Here is a 25,216-nt window from a genome sequence, read left to right on the forward strand (position 1 = left end):
TATTCAACACTCATTAATTTTTTTTAAACAGTCACTGGATGATGTCATCAGTGATTTCATCAGTGATGTCATCTGAGAGGTCATCAGTGATGTCACTGACCATGTCATGAGTGATGTAATATGTGCAGTCATAAGCAGTGCATTGCGATGGAGCGAGTTTTTTATTCCACTTCCTTACTATAAAGTTCCTGTATGTAACCTTTGTTTTTATATATACATCAACTCCAACCTTCCCCAATGTGCCGGTGCACAGACAGGAACACAGACACAAAATGTAGCCGGAATCAGACTTCTTTTCGATTAATTTATTTTCTTATGCTGGTGAAATGGTGCATGCCTCAGACGCGTTTCGGACACGAGGCTGTGTCCTTGCTCACTGATACAACGAGGAGGCTACCACAGTGATTTAAAAATACCAGTTATGCGCCATTTCTCAGTTAGTAGTAAACATAAACAGAGGACAATATAAGAAACAGTTTCCATACATAATGGTTCGGCCATTTTGTAGTGTCCAACAATGAATGTAAAAAATCCTTTTCGACTGCTACAGCATATACATAGTTCATACAACATATTGTAAATTTAGTAATCCATAAATGCATCGACTTCTAACCTCAAATGGTGTTTAAAAATTCGCAAAGTTATAAAATGTATATAAAGTGCAAAGTGCTAGATATCAATTTTGTCGAATATGCAAATTGGGACATAATGTTGATTGATCATAAAGGAATCAAAATGTAAAATACATGATCTTGACTCATCAACTCAGTACAAATACTTTTTACATTTTGTTATAATCAGTGTATACATACACAACACCTCGCAACCAAAAACCCCGCCTGACCGCGGAATCAAGAGCGTAGACCAACTTCTTGTGCCAGCATTATTTTATTCCCTTTTTCCTGTCAGGACGCGTTTCGGCCGTCCAAGAGGCCTTGATCACCTGATCGTGTGTTCTAACCAGCCCCATTTTTAAAGTGCAAGTGCATCATGATTACAGTAAACATGGAAGTAATACTAACATATTTCAATGACATTTCGAAATGTATATATATACGTATTCTTTGTAATGAACGTGTTCTAATGTACTGCATTGTAAATGTAATCATGGTAACATCTGATATCCACGAAGAGCAAAAGCAAGCTAGAAATCTTTTTTAAACCTCAGAGTCCAGACCCAGTTCCTTCTGTTAGAGGTAGAATTCTAACAGCCTTAAAAGAGGCCCGACTCTTGTCTAAGAACTCATTCAAAAGAATGCTATGGGGCATCAAAATTATATCCATAAGGACAGCAAGAGCCCAATGAGGAACCCAACGTCACTGTGCAGATTCTCTTTGTAAGTGAACCACTGTCCAAAAGAGGAACGTGTAGGAAGAAATTCTTTTACAGGATCATCTTGAATGAAGAGGCCAAATTAATGTGCTTCCTAATCTTATTTCTCCCACAAAAGTAAAATGTACACAAACATTATATAAGGTAGTCACTCTAAATAATACATTAGAGGGGTTTGTCAGCTCCGCTAGGATTTAAAAAAGCCTTTTTCATCATCCCAGCAGTCACAACTAACAGAAAACCCTCTCATCCCCATCAGCCAGTGGCTGGTCGTTCCCTCTGTAGAAAAAGTGGACGGTTGTCATATCCATCTTCCACTTGTGTATTGCTTTGTGGCTCTCATCATCAAAAATGCTTAGGTTGGGCCCCCTGCTTCCGGTAATGACTCAGTGGGGGCTCCTGGATTTCAATAATGACTCAGTGGGTGTCCCTGGGATCCAGTAATGATTAAGTGGGGGTCCACAGAAGTCACAGGTTAAGAACCACTGCTTTAGACCACTTAGCTGTAAGTAGAGCTACAACGCTCATGGCTGCTTTGTGGAATCTTATTGTTCCCTCACCTCGGAAGGCACTATATCATTCTAAATCTTGCTGCCTGGAACATTTGAACAAGCATTGCAGCCTACTCAGTGGCAGCTCTTCCTTCAGCCCCTGTTGCAAAGGCCAAACCATGGGTACTCCAATGTACGGTCTCTTCTGCAGTTACTGTGCCTCAGCAGCTACACCGTCATCTATGCATCTTCACAGTGACAGAGGATTTGGTTATGCGAGCACCATAGTGTCCAGCCCAGGACTGTGTATCTCTCCCTCTGTGGAGGAACTTCACGTAACGGACTCCACTGCTGTAGTGGCTAAACACATGAGAAACCTGTGGAGATAAATTAAAATTAGACATGAAGCTTTGAGAAAACAAGAAATACAGTGCTATGAAGCAACAGATAAATGTTTGCCCACTCTGTAGAAGAAGATTTAAAGCTAACTTCCCAAAACAACTTTCAGAGTCAGGACCAACTCCCGGTTTGATCCACTATGGTTCATCTCATATATGCTTCAAATGGTAAACTGTGTTTAGTTTGCATGCTAAATAACGTATGCCATAACAACGCGGTTGTTACAATGACCGCGTTGTTATTTTGCATACTGTTACAACACAAGTCATAAAATCCACTTGGGTAGGGGACAGAAGGTGTTGTATTTAAAAATCCAACACCGTCCCTAGTGTCTGCACAAACTGGAGTTGGAATTGTAAATTATACTATTCCAACATCCAGCGCCCCCAAAAAGCAAGTCGTTGGTCCGACTTGCATTGTAACGGTATGCAAAATAACAACGCAGTCGTAACAACCGCGGTGTTATGGCATGCGTTGTAAAGGCATGCGAAAAAACTTCCTATATTCGCTTCAAATCCACAGCCAAACTTGTTTGTGCTCCTAGTGACAGTGGAAGTTATTCCATATCTGAATTATATATCTGTATTAACATGGAGCTATTGCAAATTAAACAAAATCAATATGATTTGTTTTAATGTTTTCCTGGCTTAGTGTAAACTAGGCCTTGGTTACGCTTTAAATACATCAATGCAAATGTTAATAGTGAAAAAGTGGTTGTCAATATTAATAGTGATATATACCCTTATCTCAAGGACGATTTTTATACAAGATCAGATTCTACGAGGTTTTTGTCGGGGTATCAAGGAAGATCGAAAAGGAGGTTTCTCACATTTTCGGATACCTTGTCTGAATACTCAGGGGACTCCGACCCAGAGGAAGGTCCTTTCAACAGGAACCAACAAAAGAGGCCTTTTTATTGGTAGGCCAACAGAAGCCCTGAGGCAGATACAAGCCCCAACAATTGGAGAAGACAACGCGGAGACAGCATCACAAGTCATAAACAAATCACCCATAATGAACCTTACTAACAGATCTTTATCCAAGGAAGAAATTGAGGTCCTAGAACTTGGGCTCTCCTTTGTACCTAGGGTTACTATGGATTTCACGGAGGTCAAAATGGAAATCATGGAGATATTCTTCAAAATCCAGCTGAGAGTATATTTCATGGACAGAGAAAACAACATGTAACCTGAAGTGTCTGGTTTACGCAATACATCCAGTTTTTGCCCTCCTCCTCACAGTATTCCCAGGGACATTATCTCTTTTGAACACACTGTACTATCATCCCTCAATGCCCTTGAAAAGAAGCGAGTACTTATAAAACAAAACATCTTGTAGGCCCACAAAGAAGCCATAAAGACACTAAGAAACTAACAAGCCACAGTTAATAAGCCAGCGGACAAGGGCGGGGCTGTCGTCTTATGGTCCAAAGAAGCTTACTAGACAGAAGGCAAAAGCCATGTGTACAACCAACAATGGTACCAGCGTATTTCACAAGACCCCTCTAAAGAGATCATGCATGAAGTTCTTTTAGCAGTTAAACAAGCAACTGAACAAGGGATCCTCGGACCAAAAGAATTAGTATTTGATTAAGAAACATCCTCGAATACCTTAATTGTACTTCTTACCCAAGGTTCATAAAGATGCATCAAATCCTCCCGACCGTCCCATCGTTTCTGGGTGTGATTCCATACTGGAACCAGTATCCTAGTTTGTGGACGTGTTTCTAAAACCATTTCTGCCAGCGGTTCCGTCGTATTTACGTGACACCATGGATTTCATTAATAAAATCAATGGTTTTCTTTTTGACACTGACACTCACATTCTAGTGACAATACTCGTAGCATCCTCGCATACACAATTTTCACAGCAAGATGGGCTCTATACCATTGAAGTATATCTAGAATCAAGAACCAGACCACATAGAGGTTCCTACGGAATTCATCTTGAAGCTTGCCTCATTTGCACTTCACCTGAATTTCTTTACATTTGAAGACAAATTCTTCGTGCAAATAAAAGGGACTGCCATGGGGTGTCCTTTCGCACCGGAAATGGCTGTGTTATATGTGGCCCAATATGACCAACGATTTGTGCATCAAAATAACCCATACAGTGCTCACCTTAAACAATGGTTCACGTACATCAACGACGTGTGGTGCATCTGGAAAGGTCCAGTATCAGTATTGAAGGAGTTCCAAGAATGGCTTAACAACCACAGCCCTGACATCAAACTCAGTCTAACGTACAGCACTAAAAGCCTGGCATTCCTGGACATAGAGGTCAAATCAACGACCAATGGATTAATAACTACCCTTCACATGAAACCCACAAACAAGAACAATGCCCTCCACTTCCGGACTTATCACCCTAGGAGTCTTAAAAACCATTTGCTATATGGGCAGTTTTTAAGAATTAGGCGCAACTGCTCCAGAAAAGAGGACTTCAAACTCCACTCAGAATCCTGGTCAAGAAACTCATGGAGAGAGGTTACCCTCGCAAGCTTTTGAGTCATTCATTAAAAAAAGCCTGGTGTACACCGAGGGAACATCTTTTGACGAAGAAGTTTAAACCACCTACGCAACACATTGTCTGCGTGTCTACATTTGGACCCCATCCTCAGCCTATGAAGAAATCATTTGTAACAAATGGTACTTGATTGATGGCAACATCCTTGGAATTGGCCCACCACTGCTTGCTCTTAAGAAGAATCACAGCATTGGCCAACAAATTATCAGCTCTGCTTCGCTCGCCACAAAAAAAGACAACCTGCGTACTATGTTCAACCTTCAACCAGTACAAGGCCACAATAAATGTGGCATATATTCTGCGTGTGGTTCCACTACGGCAGGAACGCTATTTACTGATGGACATAAATACTGGCGTCATAACGACTTTACAAATTGTAAATCGAAAAATGTTGAATACGCCATTATTTGCCCTTGCAAAAAAGTGTACATCTGTAAAACGACTCAAGAGGTGCGACAACACATAGTGCAACATTGCTCCAGGCTGAAAAACAAGGCAGCCGCCGCTCCATTGGTGGATATTTCGTCGCAATGAATCACACACAACACAACTTCAAGTGAACAGTATTGACAGCCATCAAAACTTCACCCAGGGGTGGTGACCCGGCATTCCAGCTAGCACAAAAGGAGGCCTTTTTGATAATGAAATCTGATACTGCTATCCGTGGGCTTAATGAACTCTCTGAAATCACCCACTTACAAGTGTAAACTACAGAGACCAGCATGCACTGGGGCTGGAATTCCATTCCATGTTTTGCCGTTCTATGTACGACTTGCATGCCCCTCCCCACTCAAGTCGTAGAGGTTTGGGAGCACGCCGGCACTCAGTAGGAACCTCTTTCACCAGAAAACAGAAGGCAAGTAATTATCGTGGTGCTAGCGCCGTCAGCCACCTTTTTGGAAGCGCAACAGCTTTATCGATGTGTGAGTGCCCAGCGCAATACAATATGGGCCCTGTGGGCTAATAAACATCCACGCTTTACAGATTAGTGCGGAGCGCCCGTCCCTTTATTTCTCATTTCAAATTGCGTGTTCGAACTGAACAGGCCAGATGCCAATTACAACATTAATAATCCCACTTCGGGGCCTCCATTGGCATTACTGAAGGCGGGTTTTGTCTACTACAGGGAACCTCTTAAAAAGAAATACTTTGAAGCCTTATTTACAACGATTCAGAAAAGGGGGTGGTGATGAACAGAGTGTCTGAATTAAGCAGACCACTCTTACCCAGTCCAAAGATCAGGGCTTAATCCATCACCGTTATTTAGCTCACTGCCCCATCCCAGCTCAGAACCTGGCTATATGCAAATTAGTCTGTCCCTGGCCCAGTGCATCATGGGAACAGGGCAGACCAAACTACCAAGCCAATTCTTCACCAGAAAGGATACAAGCTACCGGGGACCGGTTTCTGGCATTACAGCCTCGTCGGCCCGGCTTGCTTGAATCCTGATGGAGCAGTGAGCAAGGGACTCATGTCTGAGTATACCCTGCCACACCTATAGTGGCCAAAAACGATTCAGAAAAGGGGGTGGTGATGAACAAGTGCATCGCTTTATTTGTATGATGACATTATGGACATTTTAAATAACCCCAGAGACACGCACAAGGTTCGATCCTCTTATTTCATATTGGTTTCATTCAACCCTGCGTGTACCACACATCTCCATTGTTGAGTTTCCACAATCTGCTCTTGTCCCTACAGCTTCTGTAAATAAGGAATAGTTTCATCATTGGCGCCACGACATACAAACTTCTGGGCACCCACAAACACAGGTACTTTCTAATTGGAACAGTCCACACTCTTGTAACCTAGAAACAGGGGTCCCCAATTTTATTGACACCACGCTTTGTCATTTTTTTGTTTTGTAGTCACTGATCCCCAGTCCGAGTCCTGATGAGAACCCTAGAACCATCCAGGGTTTAAAACGCGTTGACATCTGGGCAAAGGCGAATGATCTTTGAGGGTGCTATATGGGAATTGGTCAAAAGAAATTTCTTTCCATGGGGGCAGACAACCCTCATGACAACTGTGTAGCCCTTTGCCCTACACACTTGCAGGACCTCCTGAACTGTTAATGGTCCACCTGTTATTTGTGTGTTAAACATCGACTGGCTGTTTGTAGGACACTTAGAATTGTATTGGCATTCATGTTTCTTTTTATGTTCATGCTATAAAAAGATTGCATCGCCATAATTGGTATGCTAGAATGAAGATACCAATTGGTGATTGGTAAGTTTGGTACATTTATGGAAATTCACTAACCCAGCGTGAAGGGACTTGGCGGGTAATGAAACTGGGCCTTGTCTGTCGAAATGTATTAGTCCTAGATCGCTGGAGCACCAATCTGGGATAAGCTGGTTGCCTCAAAAAATGCAATTTTGTGTTAAATGGTGGGTGCATGGCCACCCTGGTTAAGTATACAAGAAATGGTTAAAGTGAAAAAGGGGATTTGGTGGTCGTATACCAAAATAAGACCATATCTATCAAATATGGATGTAGAGGATATTTATGATAAAGAGGAGATCGCAAATAGCTTAGTGGAAGAACCAAAAGACATTAGATTGGGGTAATTTTATAAGTGATGGTTACAAAACATGAAACCTGATATTTGTGGGGGAAATAGCTGGAAAATGTAAAACAGACACCCAGGTTAAGTTATCAGTGAGTGCATAGAAAGAAATGAATTACATGTTACAATAATAGGATGAGTAAATACAGGAGGATGCAGTTTTTTGACAAACTGCTTGTTTATAGAACACCTCAATTTTTGCACAAAGGTTATCAAGAGATAAATCTGCAGTACTATAAATGTTCTGCACTGGCTGTGCCCAAAGATAACCCAGTGCTGCATTGAGATTTTTAAAAACATGATGGAGAAACTCAGCACAAAAATATTAATGAATCCGATCATTGTACTTCAGAGATATTCCCCCACACTGGTCGATCTCTCTCTCAGAGAAAAATATATCTTCTATGTATGGTTGTGGCAAATATTTTATAATACTACACTAGAAGCCCGAAATAATCCCAGTTTCAGTGATTGTAGAAAAAAATGACGAGGGCGGGGAAAAAAGAAACGGCATATGCAATGGAAATAGGTGCAGGAAAATATGAAAACCTGGGGGAATTCTTACTGGCCTGAACTGAAACTGCTATACGATTGCACTTTATTGGAAGTAATGTAAAATGCACTTGTCTTTTTCCTGGGGTAGTAGGGTTGAGGGTTAAGAAAATCTCTAAATGAGCGCAAGAATCTTCTCGATATAAGTCGATTGGAACTGCTTTGAGTTCACAATTCATAGACAAATAACTATAAAACAGTTTTTTTTTAATGAAGAGCAACTATTGGAGACTGCACCTAGGGTCACTCCAAAAAACAAACACTGAAAAATAAAAAGACCACTGAATTATATAATGGCAGCCCGGAGCCAACACAGACATATACCCTATAAATTGTTGCCTTTCAATCTGAAATTTAGATGGGAATTTAATGTAAATGAAATGTATCCGTTTTCCTAGAGGTAGTAGATACACATATATATTTGTTTCACTATGTGTTTATAGATTTAATGTAGGTTTATATATTCCCAGACTTAAAAAATAAAATACATTGTAAAAAAAAAATGTTTTCGTTGGCTGTCTTCGATGAGCGCTGGGTCTTTGACTCATCTAAGTCCACAGAAAAACTAATTATTTATCCAAAATACCCTGTGGTAACGCAATATGTTCAAAATAAGTGAAAGCACAAAGGGTGGCATAAAGGATTTACGTTTCTCAAATGATTATGTAGAAAAAGTAAACTAGAATGTAAAGAAGGAATGTGGAGGTTGACAAGAGAAAGACCACTATGAACACTCTACCAAGAGGATTTGGAATTCATTCTTCAAGAGCCATTCCAGCTGTAGAGTGGGATGCAAGAAGTGGGGAAACTGAGTTTTCCCCACAATATTAGAATACCACGAATACCAGCAGCAATACTATCAAAAGATTTCGAAGATTATTCCAAGGACCGTTTGTTGGAACTTCAGGTGGAGCCCACTATCTTACTGGATCAAGTGCAAAGTTACGAAGCTGTCAGACAATGAGATGACTTGACCCAGGCATTGCCACAAGGGTGCTTTTCTGCCACAGCAAAAAAAGATCTGGGGGCGCTCAGAAACACAGACATAATTCCATCAATTAATCCATCCAGAACTAAGAATTTGTACAAAGTTTCATTCGTTTGCTGCAATAAAGGACAGCAATTCAAGAAATCACAGCCTGCTGCAAGAGGTAAAGGGTAACTTATAGATGAGACTTTACTTTTATACTACTTTTCAATCAAAAGTGTTCAGATGTAATTATCGCAACTCAGAAACATGCTAACAGACTACTCGATACTCAGAATGAAAAAACATTCAAAGTGGGGCAAAACAAATGTTCAATTCTCCTCCATCCATCAAATAACAATTGGAGGAAAACAGTTATGCAGTTATGGCAAGTCAAAGGAATGAAAAGTGCCATCTTATTCAAGAAGGGGTTACTGAGGTTTAAGTTCTAGATCAGGTTTCCATTGAGGTAGAAGGAAGTTTAACTGCTAATTGGAATATTAATGCACATTTTTCTGTAGTAAGATTTGATGTTTCCTAAGCCTGTTCAAATGTTGATGGCTCAGAAGCTAAAGATAACCCAGGATGTTGGTAAGCTGCAATCTTGGGTTACGTATGTAGGCACAGGGAACAGTTAATGTAGTTGACTCTGCAAATGTTCAGGTTGGTCACTTGTAACTTCCTTAAACTACAACTGACTATATAGTGATATATCACAATACTTGGATTGCCCTTCATTCCACCCATCCGATGTACTAGATGGTACATAGAGACCATCATTACCAACCTGTCCTCAACTACCACAACCCTTAAAAGATCAGCTTTCCTGCTTGGTGACATTCATAAGAACAGTGCCCGCCTCAACCCCTGGTGAACCTTCTCCTGCCCAAAAGCAACTGTACCTGGTGGTAGTTCTGGTTGTTCCACTGGGGTATAGGGTTAGGTCTCAAGTTATATTCGTCTATCACCCGTTTCTTGTCTGAGGCAAGCAGCTCCACGGAGATTTGATACTCACATCCACAATCCCAGCGTCCAGCGTACCTTTAAGAGACATTTAAAAAAGGGTTGTATGTTAGTCTAGTTTCATGGCAGGCACTAAATATGTGGCCTCAGGACTGATAACACTGGCCTATAACAAGGAAAAGAGGAGCAGCAAAAATATAGTTTGTAGGGAAGATTGACCTTGGAGATAGTAGTAAAGCGAAAGAGATTCAGTTCTCTGGGGAGTGGTTTAATATGCAGAGAAAGACTTATCAGCAAGGTGGTTTTAGGCTGGTCTGGGGATGGAGAACAAACAATGCACAGTGAAGACAACAGACAGAGAGAGGTAAGCCGGTTTGTGGGAGAAAAATTGCCAGATGTTTGGAAGTGCAGCAAGGAGAAAGTTGACCAGTTGTGTGGCGAGAATAGAAGCAGTGTGACTAAAGAGCGCAGTAAAGAGAAATTTGAGTCTGTATGAATCAGACAGTACAATGTGTTACAGAGAACAGTATAGGAAAAGATGATAAAGTTACTTACCTTCAGTAAGAAGGTTCTTGACAGATACTCCATCTCCAGACTTCTCACCGCTTGAAACTCCATAGGCACCAGACTAGATGGGTAAAATATAAATAGTTCTGCAACGGTGAGTGGCGCCACCATTCCAACTCAACATCACTCCAGATGTGAGATACAGAGCCACATATACTATTACCCACTAATGTCAGCAGCTGTCTTTTTTTCCACACCATCAGGAGTACACAAAATTGACAGAAATCCAAGACATAAAACTTAACTTGGAGTCTTATTAAGTACACTACAATAGAGAGGGATCTACAGGTAGGTAGAGTATCCACCCAAAAAGTCATCACCAATGATAATATATTCTTCTGAGGGATAGCTCAACCTTTAAAGTACTCCTCTAATGAATCCATACCAAAGCAATACAACCTGCAGGAGGAGGGTAAGAGGAGAAACTCTTGACATAGCCATGTTATAGTGATATACACAGACAACTGCCTCAGCAATTGTTGAGGCAACAATGTTTGATGGGAAGGAGAACCAGACCTTTAGAACAGGGTGACGTCCACACCAGTTAGGAGCACTCCTGGTTAGTGGGGAAAGAATGTGTCTTAAACCGGCAAGGGAGACCCAGCATGTCCAGAACACCCAATACAAGGATACCATATATTTTCTTTCACACTGCAGCCACCAACAGTCTTAGTCAGTCTAACTATGCCTGAAGGAATCCACATGTCTAACAATGATTTGCCAACCAAACCATTGCAGAAATGAACACCACCACATTCACACCAGGTAATACTAGGTGAAGCAACCCCAGAGTTCTGCGACAGACCCCTGAAATGTACAGGAAGCAGCAAGGAGCCTACATAGAAATACTAAGACACTAGATAAAATAACTAAGTTGAAACCACAACTAAGACTGTAGACCAGAGGATGCCTACTTTGCTCAAGCACTAATCCTTCCAAAAATAGGGTCAAGCAAGCTCGCTGATGCCCAGAGCAAGGTAAAACACAACATAACAGCCTAAAAGATCCCCTGTAAACATCTTGACAAAGGTGACATGGAGGAAAAGACAAAAAGCAACTGTGTCCCTGATGAAAAAATACCTTGACACCCTAAAACATGTCCTGTTTACACACCTTGTACCAATCACACCTTCGATATACAGGTAGTGCCAAAATGAGTATCCATTCTGTAAAGGGAATACCACAAAATACCTCAAGGTTGCACGCTTACTCGGTTTCAAGAAGCCATTCAATAACATCACTTTAAAGGAACAAACCTTTCCTTCAGTAACGCTATTCCTCACCTTGAGTATACTCCTGATGCCAGACTGGATCCCAATAATTTTCTCCAGCAATTCCCTCAAGTGTCGGTAGGTGGTGTAGGAGAGTAGGGTCTGCTATCCTACGGTCACCCCAAATTTTAGCTTTTTGCTTCACTGGTTTATGACTTAATGTGGCTGTGGGCCTGCTAATCAGACCCACAGCCTGCTGTTCTCTCTCTAAATTAATGCCAATGCACATTAGGTGTATTACGAAATTGGAACTGGTTCACCTTATTGGCCCCTGTAACAGTGTACCCCAGGTACCCAGGGCATAGGTGCTTCCAAGGCCTACCAGGGGTTGCAGCACGTATTGTGCCACCCCTGGCCTGGCCTCCATATTTGACACAACTGGCTGATCACTCAGCTGGGGTAAGTCGGTGTAACCACCCCTTACTTAGGTATAGTATGCCTATATCTAACCTAAAATGGACACATATGTTCCTATCAGCCACTCCTATGGAAGGCCTCATCAATCCTGGAGGCAGAGTGCATGGAAATAAGTGAGATGGTGCTCTGGCATGAGCTGAGCTTGTCTGCAGCTTTCGGAACCATGTCCTTTAGCTGTTTCATGATACTGCCATACCATATACTCTTAAGTGCATTATGAACCTCGCGGTTAAATGCTATCTTTGGTTTGGCTTTATCAAAACATGCAGAGTAAGGTGTCATACGAATTGGAATACTACCCCCTCATCAGTTCTGGTGACGGGGGTAGCATTCCACCCTTTTAGAGGGACACGACATGTACCTAACCTGAACCCCGGTTAAAGTTAAACGTGAGCCTTAGCATCACAAAATGGATGCTGCCACCACAGACACAAGTCTGACCTCCTGCTGCTGGGAGTCCTTCCAGCGAGGGAGGCTTGGACAAAGGGTTTCCTGCCTTGGGAGGTGCTAGCACCACCCCAGACAGGATTTTGTGTATTGGGTAGGACAGGGCTGAATCGAATCAGACTTGCCTGGGGCACACAAGGTGTCCCTGTGCATTTGCCAGTTCAAACCGGTGCTGGGGCTCTCCAGCCCCAGTCTTGGCGCGAAGCTGAACAAAGGAGAGGGGGTGTAACCGCCCCCCTTCCTGGTCCCACCCAGAGGAGGGACCTAGCAGGTAATCCGGCCGCTAGAATTGGAATAAGAGTAGGAGCTGTGTCCCAGGACTTCAGATCATCCTGAACTCGACTTGAAACTAAGAAGAAAACTGGACTTCGACATTCTGCTGCACAGAAGACTGAAGAGAATCTCCCTTGTGGCCAAGGAGTGACCACCCTGTGAATACAGGCACCAACCAGCAACTCGACGTCTGCTTTGCTGCCGCCTCGCGCCGGAGCCCGAGCCCAGAGCCTGACAAGACCCAGACTCCCAGACATCTCAGAGCCCGATCCACAGTCCCTGAAAAGAAGAGACCCGTGGAGGCACCGAGAGACGTGGGACCGGACCCCTTGAAAGACCCCCGAGAAGCTGACTGCGCAGCACCCGAGGCACCCTCGACGCTGTGCTTTGGGGTTTGAGAAGCCCCACCACCAAGCAGCATTTGCACCGAAGATCAGCCCCCCAGCATCTCCACGATCTACGTGGGGCCCTTTTGCACTTTGCCACTCGACGCGCCATCCCGGCCACTTGCCACGTGGCTAGCGGCCATCTTGGCGACGAAAACTACGAACAACACCGCTGGTCTGGTTGCTCCAGACTGGCCCTCGCTCCCCTGAAAAGGAGCACCCGCTCTGACCTTGCTGGTCCGAGTGAGAAGCTTGCATCGATTTCTGCGTGGCTTGCATTAGCCAAAGCCTGTTTGCTCCGATCAAGGAGCCGACACCGCCGTCAGCTAGAGCCTTCGTGGGACAGCTCTTGACCAACGCCTGGACGTCCTTGACCTCTTCGTGTCTACGTGGCTGCAGAGACAATCTTCCCTTCTTCACCTGTTTGCACCCGACATCGCCTGGTTCCATCCTGGTTCCACGGTAGTCACTGGCTAGTGACTTTGAACATTGTCCCCTCTGCTTTCAGGTCTTCACCTCTTCAGATCCACCTTTGGATCCACCGGAACTCTCCTCGACGACCCGCCTGCAGCATCTTCATCTCCAGGCACCATCGACCTGCGTGACGAAACCCGACACTACTTCACACCTGTGCACCCGCTTCCTGTGGGTGAGGTAACTCAGCAACGCCGGTGTTCCCACACTGGTACACATCTCTAGTGCCTAGCTCTAAAGTTTTGTCCTCCTAGGTCCATCAGAAGGTTCCTTAAACACTAACTTTGTAACTTTTACGCACCATTGACATTGCATTAGTGCATGCGTGCGCTTTAAGCGCTGCACCCGAGTCCCGCGGGCCTTTCCCGACTTCATCACTGTTAGTCCCGAACAGCTCCAGCGATTCCCCAGGCCCTAGGCCTCTTTCCTTTCCCAATAGTGGTTCTTATACCACTATTTTAGTATATGGTTTAGGTGGTCCCCAGGGCTCATCCATATTGGGCAACTTTTATGTATTTAAACTGCGTTTAGTTTTAACACATTTGCTTCTGTGCTCATAAAGAGTATAGGGGATATTTGTAGTAAATAAATATATATATATTTTCAATATATATCTGTGTGGTGTCCTTTCATTTGGTATTCAAGGGGATTGTGTATGGTAAAACAGCTTGCTTCAAATGCCTTTACAGAGTTTAGCCTAAGACTGCTTTGTCCATGCTACCACTAGGATAGCTGGTCTATCAGGTTGACTTACAACCAATCATCATAAGGGTTGCTTGGCATGGTACAAGGTGATCACTAGAACTAGTGAGCAGCATATACCAGGCCAACTTCTCACAGGCGGCATTGTGTGGCTTCGAGTCAGATCTGCCCAATCCAGGTCGTGACGTTGGGGCCCCTACATAGTCGCCTCCTCCACACACAAACATCAGTTTTGTTCTCAAATCCATCTTTGTGCGCCGTCAAAGATGGAGCTTTAGAAATCAGATTGGGCAAGTGTGCAGAGATATACATGGGAACCTTGATAACATGGGCAAAGAGAGTCCATTCCTTAGAACAGAGCAGTGAGTGGGTTAGTGAGAAAACAACAGTTACAGTATCCACCAAAAAGAGCGCAACCGAAGGTAAGTAACTTGTTCTTTTGTCGGATACTTCTAACTGCAGATTCCTCATCGTGTGAATAGATACAATAGCAGTACCTCAGTAGGTTGTGGGTCTGAGCAATGATCAGAGGAGGACATCCTGCAGAACCGAACAGGCAAAATGCACTTCTTGGTGGACTGGATTATTTGTTTTGTGAGTGTGTGAACCGATGCCCATGTAGCAGCATGGCAGATATTAAAGACTGGCACCCTGTGTACCAGCGCCTCTGTAGCAGCCTTTGCTCTGGTGGAATGTGCACGTATGCCTTTGGATTCTGTTTCTTGGACACTCTGTAGCAGAACACTCACTAGGATACAGTTAGTTTCTTGACAGCTTTACCTTTTGTCACCTCAGAAGTGTTGACAACAGCTGATGGTCCACCCGATATTCCTTTGTACAAGTGATGTACACAATCAGAGCTTTTTTTATGTCTAAGCAATGTAGTCTTCCTTCTTCCTTAGATGGATGAGGTGGGGCAAAAGAAGCTGGGTAGTACAGGTTTGTCCAGGTCCAGGAAGAAGATAGTATACAGTTGCTAGACAGACAGTACTTGCAATTTTGCAATTTACTCACATGACGAGTAGACGTTATCACTATGAGGAATGCTGTAAAAGTAAGCAGAAGGAGAGGACTGCTGTACATTGACTCAAATGGAGTGCACAAGGGAAGTGAGGACCAAATTGGTTTTGGTTCGAACTTTCAGTTGAGAAAAAGCATCACAGCAGATGATTTAAAATTAAGATGGCTGATCAGGTAAATATTAGAAGGCTGAAAAATCCAGCAAATAATCTTCCTCTAACTGTTGCCATAGCAAGGCCTTGATGGGCTAAAGATCAACATAAAAGCAAAATATCAGGCAACTGTGCATGTAAAGGTTGGTTATATCGTAACGAACACCATACAACAAAACCTCTCTCATTCTCCCAAGACTGTTTTGGTCAAAGGACGCCTGGCTGCCAATATGACACTTAGTTGACTGCTATTGATCTCCCTTCTAAAGAACTATCACTGCTTAATCTCCAGGCATAGAGTTGTAAGTTGTGCAGGCTCAGTTGCAGAACACTATCCAATTGCTGCACCAGGTGTTCCGCCACTGGATATTGCTCATGGCCAGAAGTTCTGGGTACCACACTCACCTCGCCAAGTCCAGAGCCACTAGGCTAAATTGGACATAGTAGTTCCTCATCTTTATGAGAACCTTGATCAGGAGAGGCAGTGGTGGGAAGGCGTTGAGGAGTCCCTAGCTTCAATCCAAGCAAAAGGCATCTCTGAGTGACAACTGCCCTGGGAACTCCAATGGGCAAAAGTGTATACAGTGCACATTCTCGGCAGTGGCAAAAAGATTGAGTCAGGGTTCTCCCCATTGCTGGATGACACACTGATTGTAGCTGCCAATTGTGATCCATTAGGCAGTGGCAGCTGATTTTGTCTGCCCTGCAACCTTGCCAGGTGCTGTACAACCAAGAGATGCCCTAACGATTCAGTCATTTCTAAAAGTCGCAATGCCTCTTGACGCAAGACCCACAACCCCACCCACCGTGTTGCACTACCACATGCCAATGGTGTTGTCCATGAGAAAATATACCTGCTCCCTCTTCATGGACAGGAGGAATGCTTCAATGCCAGGTGAATCGTCAGCAGTTCCTGCAAACTGATGATTATAGTCTTCTGATCTCAACCTTCATAGAGGTCCTCCCCAGAAACGATGCATCAGTCATTACCATTAGCTCTGCGTGCAGTATCAAGAGGAGTCCGCCACTGGTCCAATTGCAGTTCAGCAGCCAATACTGTAGATCTCCTGTTGTCCCCAACATCACCTGGAGAGAATCTGAAAGAATCCCCTGATACTGGGCACACAGAGATTTCAGATCCTACTTCAGGTCCTACTGCAGAGCCCACATTTCTCAACTGGTGTAATCCACAAGCAGGATGCAGGAGGCAAAGAAGTGTCAGAGCCGCTCTAACTGAGATCCATGTCAAAGTTTGACGCATTGCGATCATAGCTCAAATGTCATGGACTCGTTGAGGTCCAGGATTGGAAGAGCACCATGTCTAGGATGGCTACAATGAAAGGGAGCCTCTGTGAGGGAGTCATTTGTAACTTTGGAACGTTGATGGAAAACACCAGTGATATTAACAGGTTCGCCATTGTCTGGAGGTGGTCCACAACTGTCTGAGGCAGGATTGCCTTCAACAACAACAGTTATCGAGCTATGGGAAGACTGGTATTCCCAACCTCTGAAGGTGGGCAGTGACCACCACTGTCACGTTTGTGAACACATGAGGTGCACCGGGAAGGCCACAGAGAAGCACTGAGAACTGAAAATGCTTGTGGCATACAAGAAGCCAAACTTAACGTCTGTGGGATGGCAGTAGAGGAAATGGGCACCATCCAGTCTCCTGGATCCAGGGAAGACCGCACTTGGGCCAGGGTGAGAATTTTGAATTGTTCTTGTGCATAAGGTTCAGAGGGCGAATTTGAGGATAAGACAGAGCCCTTTGTTCTTCTCCAGTATCAGGATGTAACAGGAATAACACCCAGTCCAAAACTTTGGTGCTAGTACCTTCTCTTTGGTTCACTTTTCCAAGAGAGCCTGAACCTCCCCTAGCACAATGAACAAATAGTGCTCCAGGAGGTGTTGCAGTGTAGGAAGCACGCTAGGAGTGGTGGACAGGAAAGGAAATGAGTTTCTGTTTAGGATGATTTGGAGCACCCACTGGCCTGATGTAATGCTCTGCCACCTGTGCTGATAAAATGAGATCCAACCTCCTATAGAGTGACTGTGCACCGCTGAGTGAAAGTTAAAGCGATTTTGAGGTGGCCAAGGAAGGGGGGGTGGATTGGGTACTTTATTGCCCCTGTGGGCCTGGACGTTTGCTGCATGATCCTTGATCCCTTGACCTCTGCCTTGAACATTTTTGGAGTTCTGCTGTTTCTGGGGCAAAGCCTGATATGGCATCAGCTGGAACCCTTTTCTGAAGCCTCGAAAGGTGTAAAGTTATTGTGAGAACTGCCTCTTAATTGGCGCCAGTGAGCGGAATAGGTCCTTGCTTGTTTAAAGCGATCTGAAGGCTGAGTCGCATGGTCTCCGAAGAGTGGTGCGCCACAAAATAGCATGTCCATCAGAGACTGTTGAATGTCACTGGAGAACCTGTGGATGGAATTCAAGCACGGAGCAAAAGCACCACAATGTTCCCAACAGTTCTACCCAAACAGTCAGCAGTGTTCAGGCAAATCACATACTTCGCTGTGTTCTATCCTTTGTGTATGATCTGCCAAAGGTTCGTTCTGAGGTCCTCCGGGAATGGTGGCAAGTTCTCGGCCACCTTGTTCCACAATGCTGCAAATAGCCACTCAGGAAGCAGATGTATATGAAAGACTGGAAGACAATAATGGCAAACGAAAACATGCGCTTCTCAAACGTGGCCGTATGCATTGATTCACTAGACTCTCCAATTGGGTTTGTTTCAGGAGAAAAGCAGAGTCTCCTGGAGTTGGTCTGTTACTCCTCCCTATCTACCTGTTCACTGGTAAGCAAAATTCTGTATTTGCCCAGGTGCAAGAGGCGACTTCCAAGTTCAAAAGGGCTATTGGCCCCTCCTCCGTGAAAATTAGAATGACAGAAGTCAAAGTGGTTTAAAAAAATGAGATCTGATGCTAAAGTAGTATTTTGTTGTTTTGCAATTACATTTATTTAGTGCTTTCTACCTCTGACTAAGTGTTTATGCAGGCGAGCACCCTGCTCCGGATCCCACGGTCAGTGGTTAGTCCAATGGATATTGATGGTTACTGGGATTAGCCTTGGACTCAAGTAAACCATTTCACACATGTACCCCCATTTGTTTGTGCTGGATTCAATCAGTAGGAGTTAGATATGATCATTTAAATGGAAATTCATGCAGATGGTTGGTGAGATTAATAGATTACCTAGACGAGTATTCTTAAATTGAGGGGGCATGACTTTCAAAGGAGAGGTTCTGATATTTGAATTAAAGTGTGGATAATTTTCAGAAATAAAATAGATACTAAGGCAAACATTCATCTGACAGAGTAGACGTTTTCAGAGACAGCAGGCATGCAGAAAATGGAAAATGAAGAGGGGGTCATTCAAAAGAAAACAAGGAGAGGCAACAATAGAAAGTTTTAATTGAAGTTGAGATTTTAAGACTCGGGAGGAGGCTTTTTGAGGTAGCATGCATTCTAGAGATGCAAATCTATAGAAACAACTATAGAAACAAACCTATTTGCCTATAAAATTTATTAGGTACTTTTGATCTACAGTATGTAAATTATTAGGCACTTTTGGTGCAGTGAACAGTGTTTGCTGCTAAGCAGCCCTAGACAACTGTTTCAGCAAGGACAGCTGATCAACTCAGGAGCTTGAAGCATAATGTCATTCACTGGACGCACATAAAGGGAAGTAAGAGCTTTAGGCTATGCTTGAAGGAAGCAGTAACCTCATGATCAGAGATTCATACCACAAAATATGGGGTATATGATGCAAACATTAAAAAACAGAAAACGCTGCAGCAAATGTCTTCTGATGTTTCTTTGCCCTTAGGTTTGGGTCAAGATATTAATTACAAAGGCACGGGAGTTGCATTGTGGAAGCCCATTGTTAGCATGGCACTAGAGGAAGGTATGGACATCTTCCCTAGACAGTAGAAGTGTGTTATCTGCATGCATGTTGATGGAGGGCAGAGACCCAGACACTAGAGTGGGGTGTGCAGAGAGAGGGCTACCTCCACAAACCTCATGAAGACCCTGCCAGCAAATGGTAGAATAGCAGCGCTTCCCGAGCACCGTCAACCAGAGGATAGCAGGGGTGAGGGCGAGACTGGAGACTTTGTCATTCAAAGCAAGAAGTTTCCAGGTCTGGCCCGCCTGCCACTTCAGAATGACGACAGTCAGGGACAGATATCTCATACCATACGCATCCTACCTGGAGCTAGCCCCATTGCCGGTGTTTCCCACTGCGATAAACATCACTCAACACAAAGGCCGTGTCTGCAGGGAAGCCTGAGAAGGACACCCAAAGGAGAACCTAAGCAAAAGGTCTCGAGTATGAGCCAGTCGATACCAACTCTGTGTTCAGGGTTGCAGTACTGAAAGCTTGCCTGTCTTTTTTATGCTGTGCTATTACACCAGTTGGGTAATTAAAGGTTCTGGCTACGCAGTGTTCTTTGGGACGTGGTCAGGTACATGAAATACAAAGTTAAGTGCATGGAGCCAATTAGCTTTGATGTGAACACAAGAAACAGATAATCTAGCATAAGGCAACATGCCATAATATAGCTGAGCATGGCCGATCAATATATTATTAAACTGTATAACATAACAAAGATATAAAAGCGTGGTTTAACATCCATTCCAATGCAACATGCGACACCATTCAACTTTGGTGCCCTTTACAGAAGTGGGCTGCTGCTCATTTGCAGGTATGTATGGTCACTATGCTTCTATACTCCTCACTCACAGTAGTGAAGAGGGTTGGAAGGAAACTGGAGGTCCTATACTCAGAACAATACAGACTATGTGTTGGCGCCCAGAAGAAAGTTGGTGCACAACGTGAATGGCAAACTTCACGGCAGTCAAGAGCTAAGGGAAGGGAAAGGGAAGAGAGTCTTCAGGTGTTACCACAAGCATTAGTAGGTCACGAGCCATACATTATTGATTAAACCTCAGGCATTGGAAGACAAATGTCACTCACTAGAAAGTACTGACTAAAATATAAATTATTTGGTTGACATGAAATCTGACAAGGAATCTCATGGACTATGTCATGCCATTGAGCTTAAGCCCCATCTGTCGAATGTGTGATGTAAGTATATTTCTTGTTCACTAGGAAATACCTCTAGTACCCTCCATTTCCATTGTTATTCATTGCAATATTTTGTAGTATTCCACTCACCATCACAGTAAGTACCTAACAGTGTAAGACAAGATGATGGTTTGACAAATGCCCTGGGGTCATATCTGCAGTCATTTAGAAGAAATGTAGACCTTAGCAGAATGCTAATCTGCATCGACCAATTTGCCTAATGTGATATCCTCACATTTGCAATATACAAGTGGACCCTACCTCCTAATGTGTTGCCATGGGCAGAGAGGCACAGAAGCAACTGCTTGAGGTTCATTTGTCTTTTAACTAGGGATAAGCTGCAAGAACTCTCCCTTCTCAACGTTCTTTAATAAATGTTTATTGAAAGAGGACTAAGAAGGATTGTCAACTTTCAGACTGCTGTTCTCTGTGAAACAGTCTGCTTGCTCCCCTGCCATGAAAGGCTGGTAGTCTTCTTTGTTCTAGGCCCACTAAGCAATGCACTTCAGTTATAGTTTTCATACTTTGGATCACTAAGTCATTACGAGATCTAAACACAAGAAAACCACTGCAGAGTAAACTACCTTTTCTAAATTAGCCTTCGGGCGTAAGAGCCAAGAATCTATCATAGGGATGTCTCTACGCCATGCTACACTTCCTGGCTGTAAAATAATCCAATGTTAGCTCTTAATCCGAATATGTTGATTTAAAATAAGGTAATCTTTATTTGGTAGGTGCTTTGCTTCAATTCGCCTGCCTTCTTGGACATTTCCATTTGCAGACACGCAGTCTCATCATTCAAGTTGTATTAGTTGTTCCGAGTAAACTGGTGCTAGACTACCTAGGTCATTTGTGGCAATCACTGCAAATACTTTACAGTCAGCCATAAGATAAAGAAGGAATGCTGCAAGTGCCCTATGATGCCTTTTCAATCCTGGTGAAGATTGGTTTAGTGGCCACTGGAGTTCAAAAGGAAACACGCATGTGGCTGTGTCCTTTGCACTGTAATGTTAAATTCACTGGTAAATGTATTTCATTTTAATATGAAACATGAAATTATGAGGTGAATCCTTGGGGGTGGGGGATAGTGATATACCAAATAACTCAATAAGACCCAATAAAGGAGTCTGGGTCAGAATTCCGAGGTCACATATGCACTTACGTAAAATTCACATTTGGTTCTTCTACAGTCTGTTACCCCTGTTGGTTTATTTGCTTATACACAAAAGATGTGACTACGTCCCAATTAATGAGGGCACTTAATGGGATTCTTTCCCGCATTTCGGAGTGTTCATTTGATTTTACAATTTACAAAATCCATTTACAATATAATGGAAATTCATCAAACTTCATATATGAAAGGAGGGAGGATATTTTACACTTGTGTTTTTCATATTCGTCTTTGGATTTTTTTTTTTTATCTGAAAGTGGTATAAATGTTGTTACTTAAACAAATATGTGATGCTTCGGAGGTAAGCCCAGTTTGTTGAAAATCATTCTTGAAAATATGAATCTCAGGCTAAAACCTTGCAGAAGAGCCCTAACCGTCTGTGATGCTCCATTTCCCTACTAGGTTAAAACTCAAGAATGTTATTAAAAGGTTTTCCTAACTAGATGACGAGGCAATTCTTGGACAAGAAAAATACTCCAAGTCTAATCATGTCAAACTTTCTAAAGACTCTCACCCCACCCTATGAGCTGCTTAGGGCTTACCCTAGGGGATGACATGTATTAACAAGCATTTTCACAACACTATTCTTCAATCTGAAAGTAGCTGTGCAGTATAGAATTAACAGTGTAAGCCCCAGTATAATGTGCTTCATGGGCATCTGTACTGCTTGTAGTTTGCGTGTTTGGTGTCGTCTTGCATTTGTCTTACATACAGATGGCTGTACTTATGTAATATGTGCGCTGTGTAGCCAAGGCCAAAAGAAGTGGGAAGCGGCCACCGCAGAGCTGACCATGCAGGAAGTAAGCAGTTAAGAATGGCTTTGAAGCCATCCACTGGTAAGTAATGGGAAGCCTCAAGCCCACTTGCAGTAAATAGTATTTCTCAAAGAGACAGCACATACGCCACCAAGTAGACACCTAAAAATGATACCCAATTTTCCTGTATAGACAGTGGATCTGCTTTAATAGATCGCACAGTTAACGCATCTAGCCAATCAGACACACAATGTTTTAATTGGGGGGGGGGATCAGAGAGAGTATAGAATATCACCCCTGCGTAAGGCACTGTGTCTGTAAACACTAATTGGAACTGCTGCAAGCTGACTGGATGCATCACGCACACCATGCTCGAAGTTAGCAAGTTCTCCGGGAAATGTTCCAAAGATCTGTAGTGTAGTTCCTATCTTCCCAATAGGCTCTGCGCATTGGAATAATATAAACAGCAGTGTAGACGTAGGACTGAGGTCGACTAGGTCTCTACTGACTATATTAGACTTAATTAGTTTTGCCAGCTAGCTCAGAGGTCACTAGAAACTTTCTCGAATGTTCAGGAAAGAGTTAACTCTCTTGATTTAGACAAGAAAGGATTAGTTTCTGACAACCGCATAAACATGACAACTTTGCTCCCTCAGAATAAAGAGTGTATCCCTAGAGTCGTGTGAAAACAATAGACCGCTATTTCACTCAGTCAATCGTGCATACTTAGTTTCACCAGAGTGCAGAGAAATAGAAAGACGGGCGTTTTCAATAAAAGGTGTTATTTATTGAGCAGTCTTCTTTCTCCTGCAAGAGAAATGAATTGCCACAATTGCAATACTTATCATAAAGTAAAGTGCGTACAGTAAAAGTAGTATTATGAAATAATACTGTAAAAGCATTGTTATGGTTTCTTAGCCTTATGATACTTTAAAATGGATAAAATATATACATACATAAAAACATTGACTAATGTACTCAACTGGTGCTTCCAAATACGCCTACCCCGGTGTACCTGACCTAAGCCTAATATGTGGGAAGGAGTAAGTAAGTTGCAGTTTAAGTTAAGTTGGTTTTTGCCAAGGAATCTGAATCAAGAATTCTCGTAAGGATTTAGTCAGCTCCGTACCTTGGAATAGAATGTAGGAGGTCTTGTATCTCTCTCTCAGGACTCGATCTCCCAGCAACCCGCAAGGGTGACTGGAAACACCGGAGCTGGATTTTCTCGGCCGCAGAAAAGACAGCGTCTCTCTCAGTGCGTCAAAAGGGAGGGGCGGCTTCCTTCGGCTCTCGCATCAGCTGGGCTTCCGGCAAGTAGATAGCCGCTCTGCTCCAAACCACTGTGTGTTTGCTTAAGGCAACGTTGGTATATTTATACCTGAAAGGTGCCGGGTTTGACGTAAGGTTGGACATATGACGTCACTAAGAACTAACAGTTCTTTCTGGACTCCAGGAGTTCTTGTGCAAATCAAAACAAGAGCAGGGGGAATTCCCGGGCTGCTGGAGGCTTGGTTTGTTTAAAGAACGCGTTGTACTTTCTAGGAGGCTAGGGGAGTAGCCTTGCCGTATTTGGACTGCATTGGCTATTACTAAATATGGATATGATTCTTATGCGTTTATAAGGATATTATTTGTTATAACCACATAAGGGCATAAATCGGGAATATTGAATTAGGATCCTAGATAGAAACACAACACCCACTCCGCGTACTAATGTCCATCATTACTAAAAACTAAGCAATATTAAACATAACGATGTATGTGTGTTTTCCAACCCACCCCAAAATACATAAATTGCATTTGAAATGGTACATGGTAAATACACGAAAAATTAGTATTGGTACTGTACGTTTTTCAAGCAGTGGTATCATTCAGTTAAATGCATATATATATCAGCTGAATGAATTGCGAAAATTACACATGAAATGGCTCTGTATACAGAAAAGAAGGTCGAGACCATTTCATCACATATTTATACAAATGCTGTACATGTGCTAGAGGCTGAGGTAAAATATTGTCTCTAGTATCCTAAAAATAGAAGCTCTGTTCTCTAAGAATAGTTCTACTTTAAGCAGAGTACCATGTGCCAGAAAAAGGGTACATATTTTGGAAGTGAAAAAAAATAATTTCGCTTTCAGGGGAAAAAATAGTTTCAGTAGCTTTGTTTATCAAAACTGAAGGCCGAATTCAGAGTTTAGGGAACACGGTGTGCTCGTTGTTTTTAAAAGTTATTCTCGTTGTTCAGGGGAGAACATCATATCAGACAGGCTCGCAAAAAATTGGTCTACAACATCAGGTGAAAGTTCGACCAAGTTTGAAAATGCTGAAATTGTGCATATGTGAGAATGATTGCTATCATCGATGTCAGGATCAGCAATGCTCACAGAAGGTTGTACCTATTTGATGCTGCTTTCCTCTCGTACTTCACCTCCACCTACTTTTAGTAGTGAAGTCTCAACGAATGCAGTCATCAGAATAGGTAGCCGTTGGGGACAACACGTTGCATGAGTCGTTACCGGACCTAGCAAAGCATCGATATCCATTGGTACTGCTGATGGTAGTGTAAGACAGACGTCCAACACGCATTCTTCTCCGCGTAGCAGACATCGAAGCACAGGTAAGATGCAATCTTGCCAGAATGGTCTGAATGAAAGAAACCAAGTTGCACTCAGATCTCTTAGCCGGGCTAA

General features: G+C 43.1%; 1 protein-coding gene across 1 annotated transcript in view; it reads right to left on the reverse strand.

The window, feature by feature from the left end:
- Positions 1-407: 407 nt before the first annotated feature.
- The window catches only part of LOC144783351 (F-box only protein 27-like), a 233,768-nt gene continuing 208,959 nt past the window's right edge, over positions 408-25,216 (reverse strand). Inside the window, exons 7-8 of the mRNA XM_078662368.1 lie at positions 9,740-9,878; positions 408-2,201 (exon numbers count right to left, since the gene is read on the reverse strand). Of these exons, the coding sequence (XP_078518494.1) occupies positions 2,061-2,201; positions 9,740-9,878 (280 nt within the window). The 3' untranslated portion in view covers positions 408-2,060. The remainder of the gene's footprint in view (positions 2,202-9,739; positions 9,879-25,216) is intronic.

Source organism: Lissotriton helveticus, chromosome 9 (genome assembly GCF_964261635.1).
Source record: "Lissotriton helveticus chromosome 9, aLisHel1.1, whole genome shotgun sequence".
Classification (NCBI taxonomy): domain Eukaryota; kingdom Metazoa; phylum Chordata; class Amphibia; order Caudata; family Salamandridae; genus Lissotriton; species Lissotriton helveticus.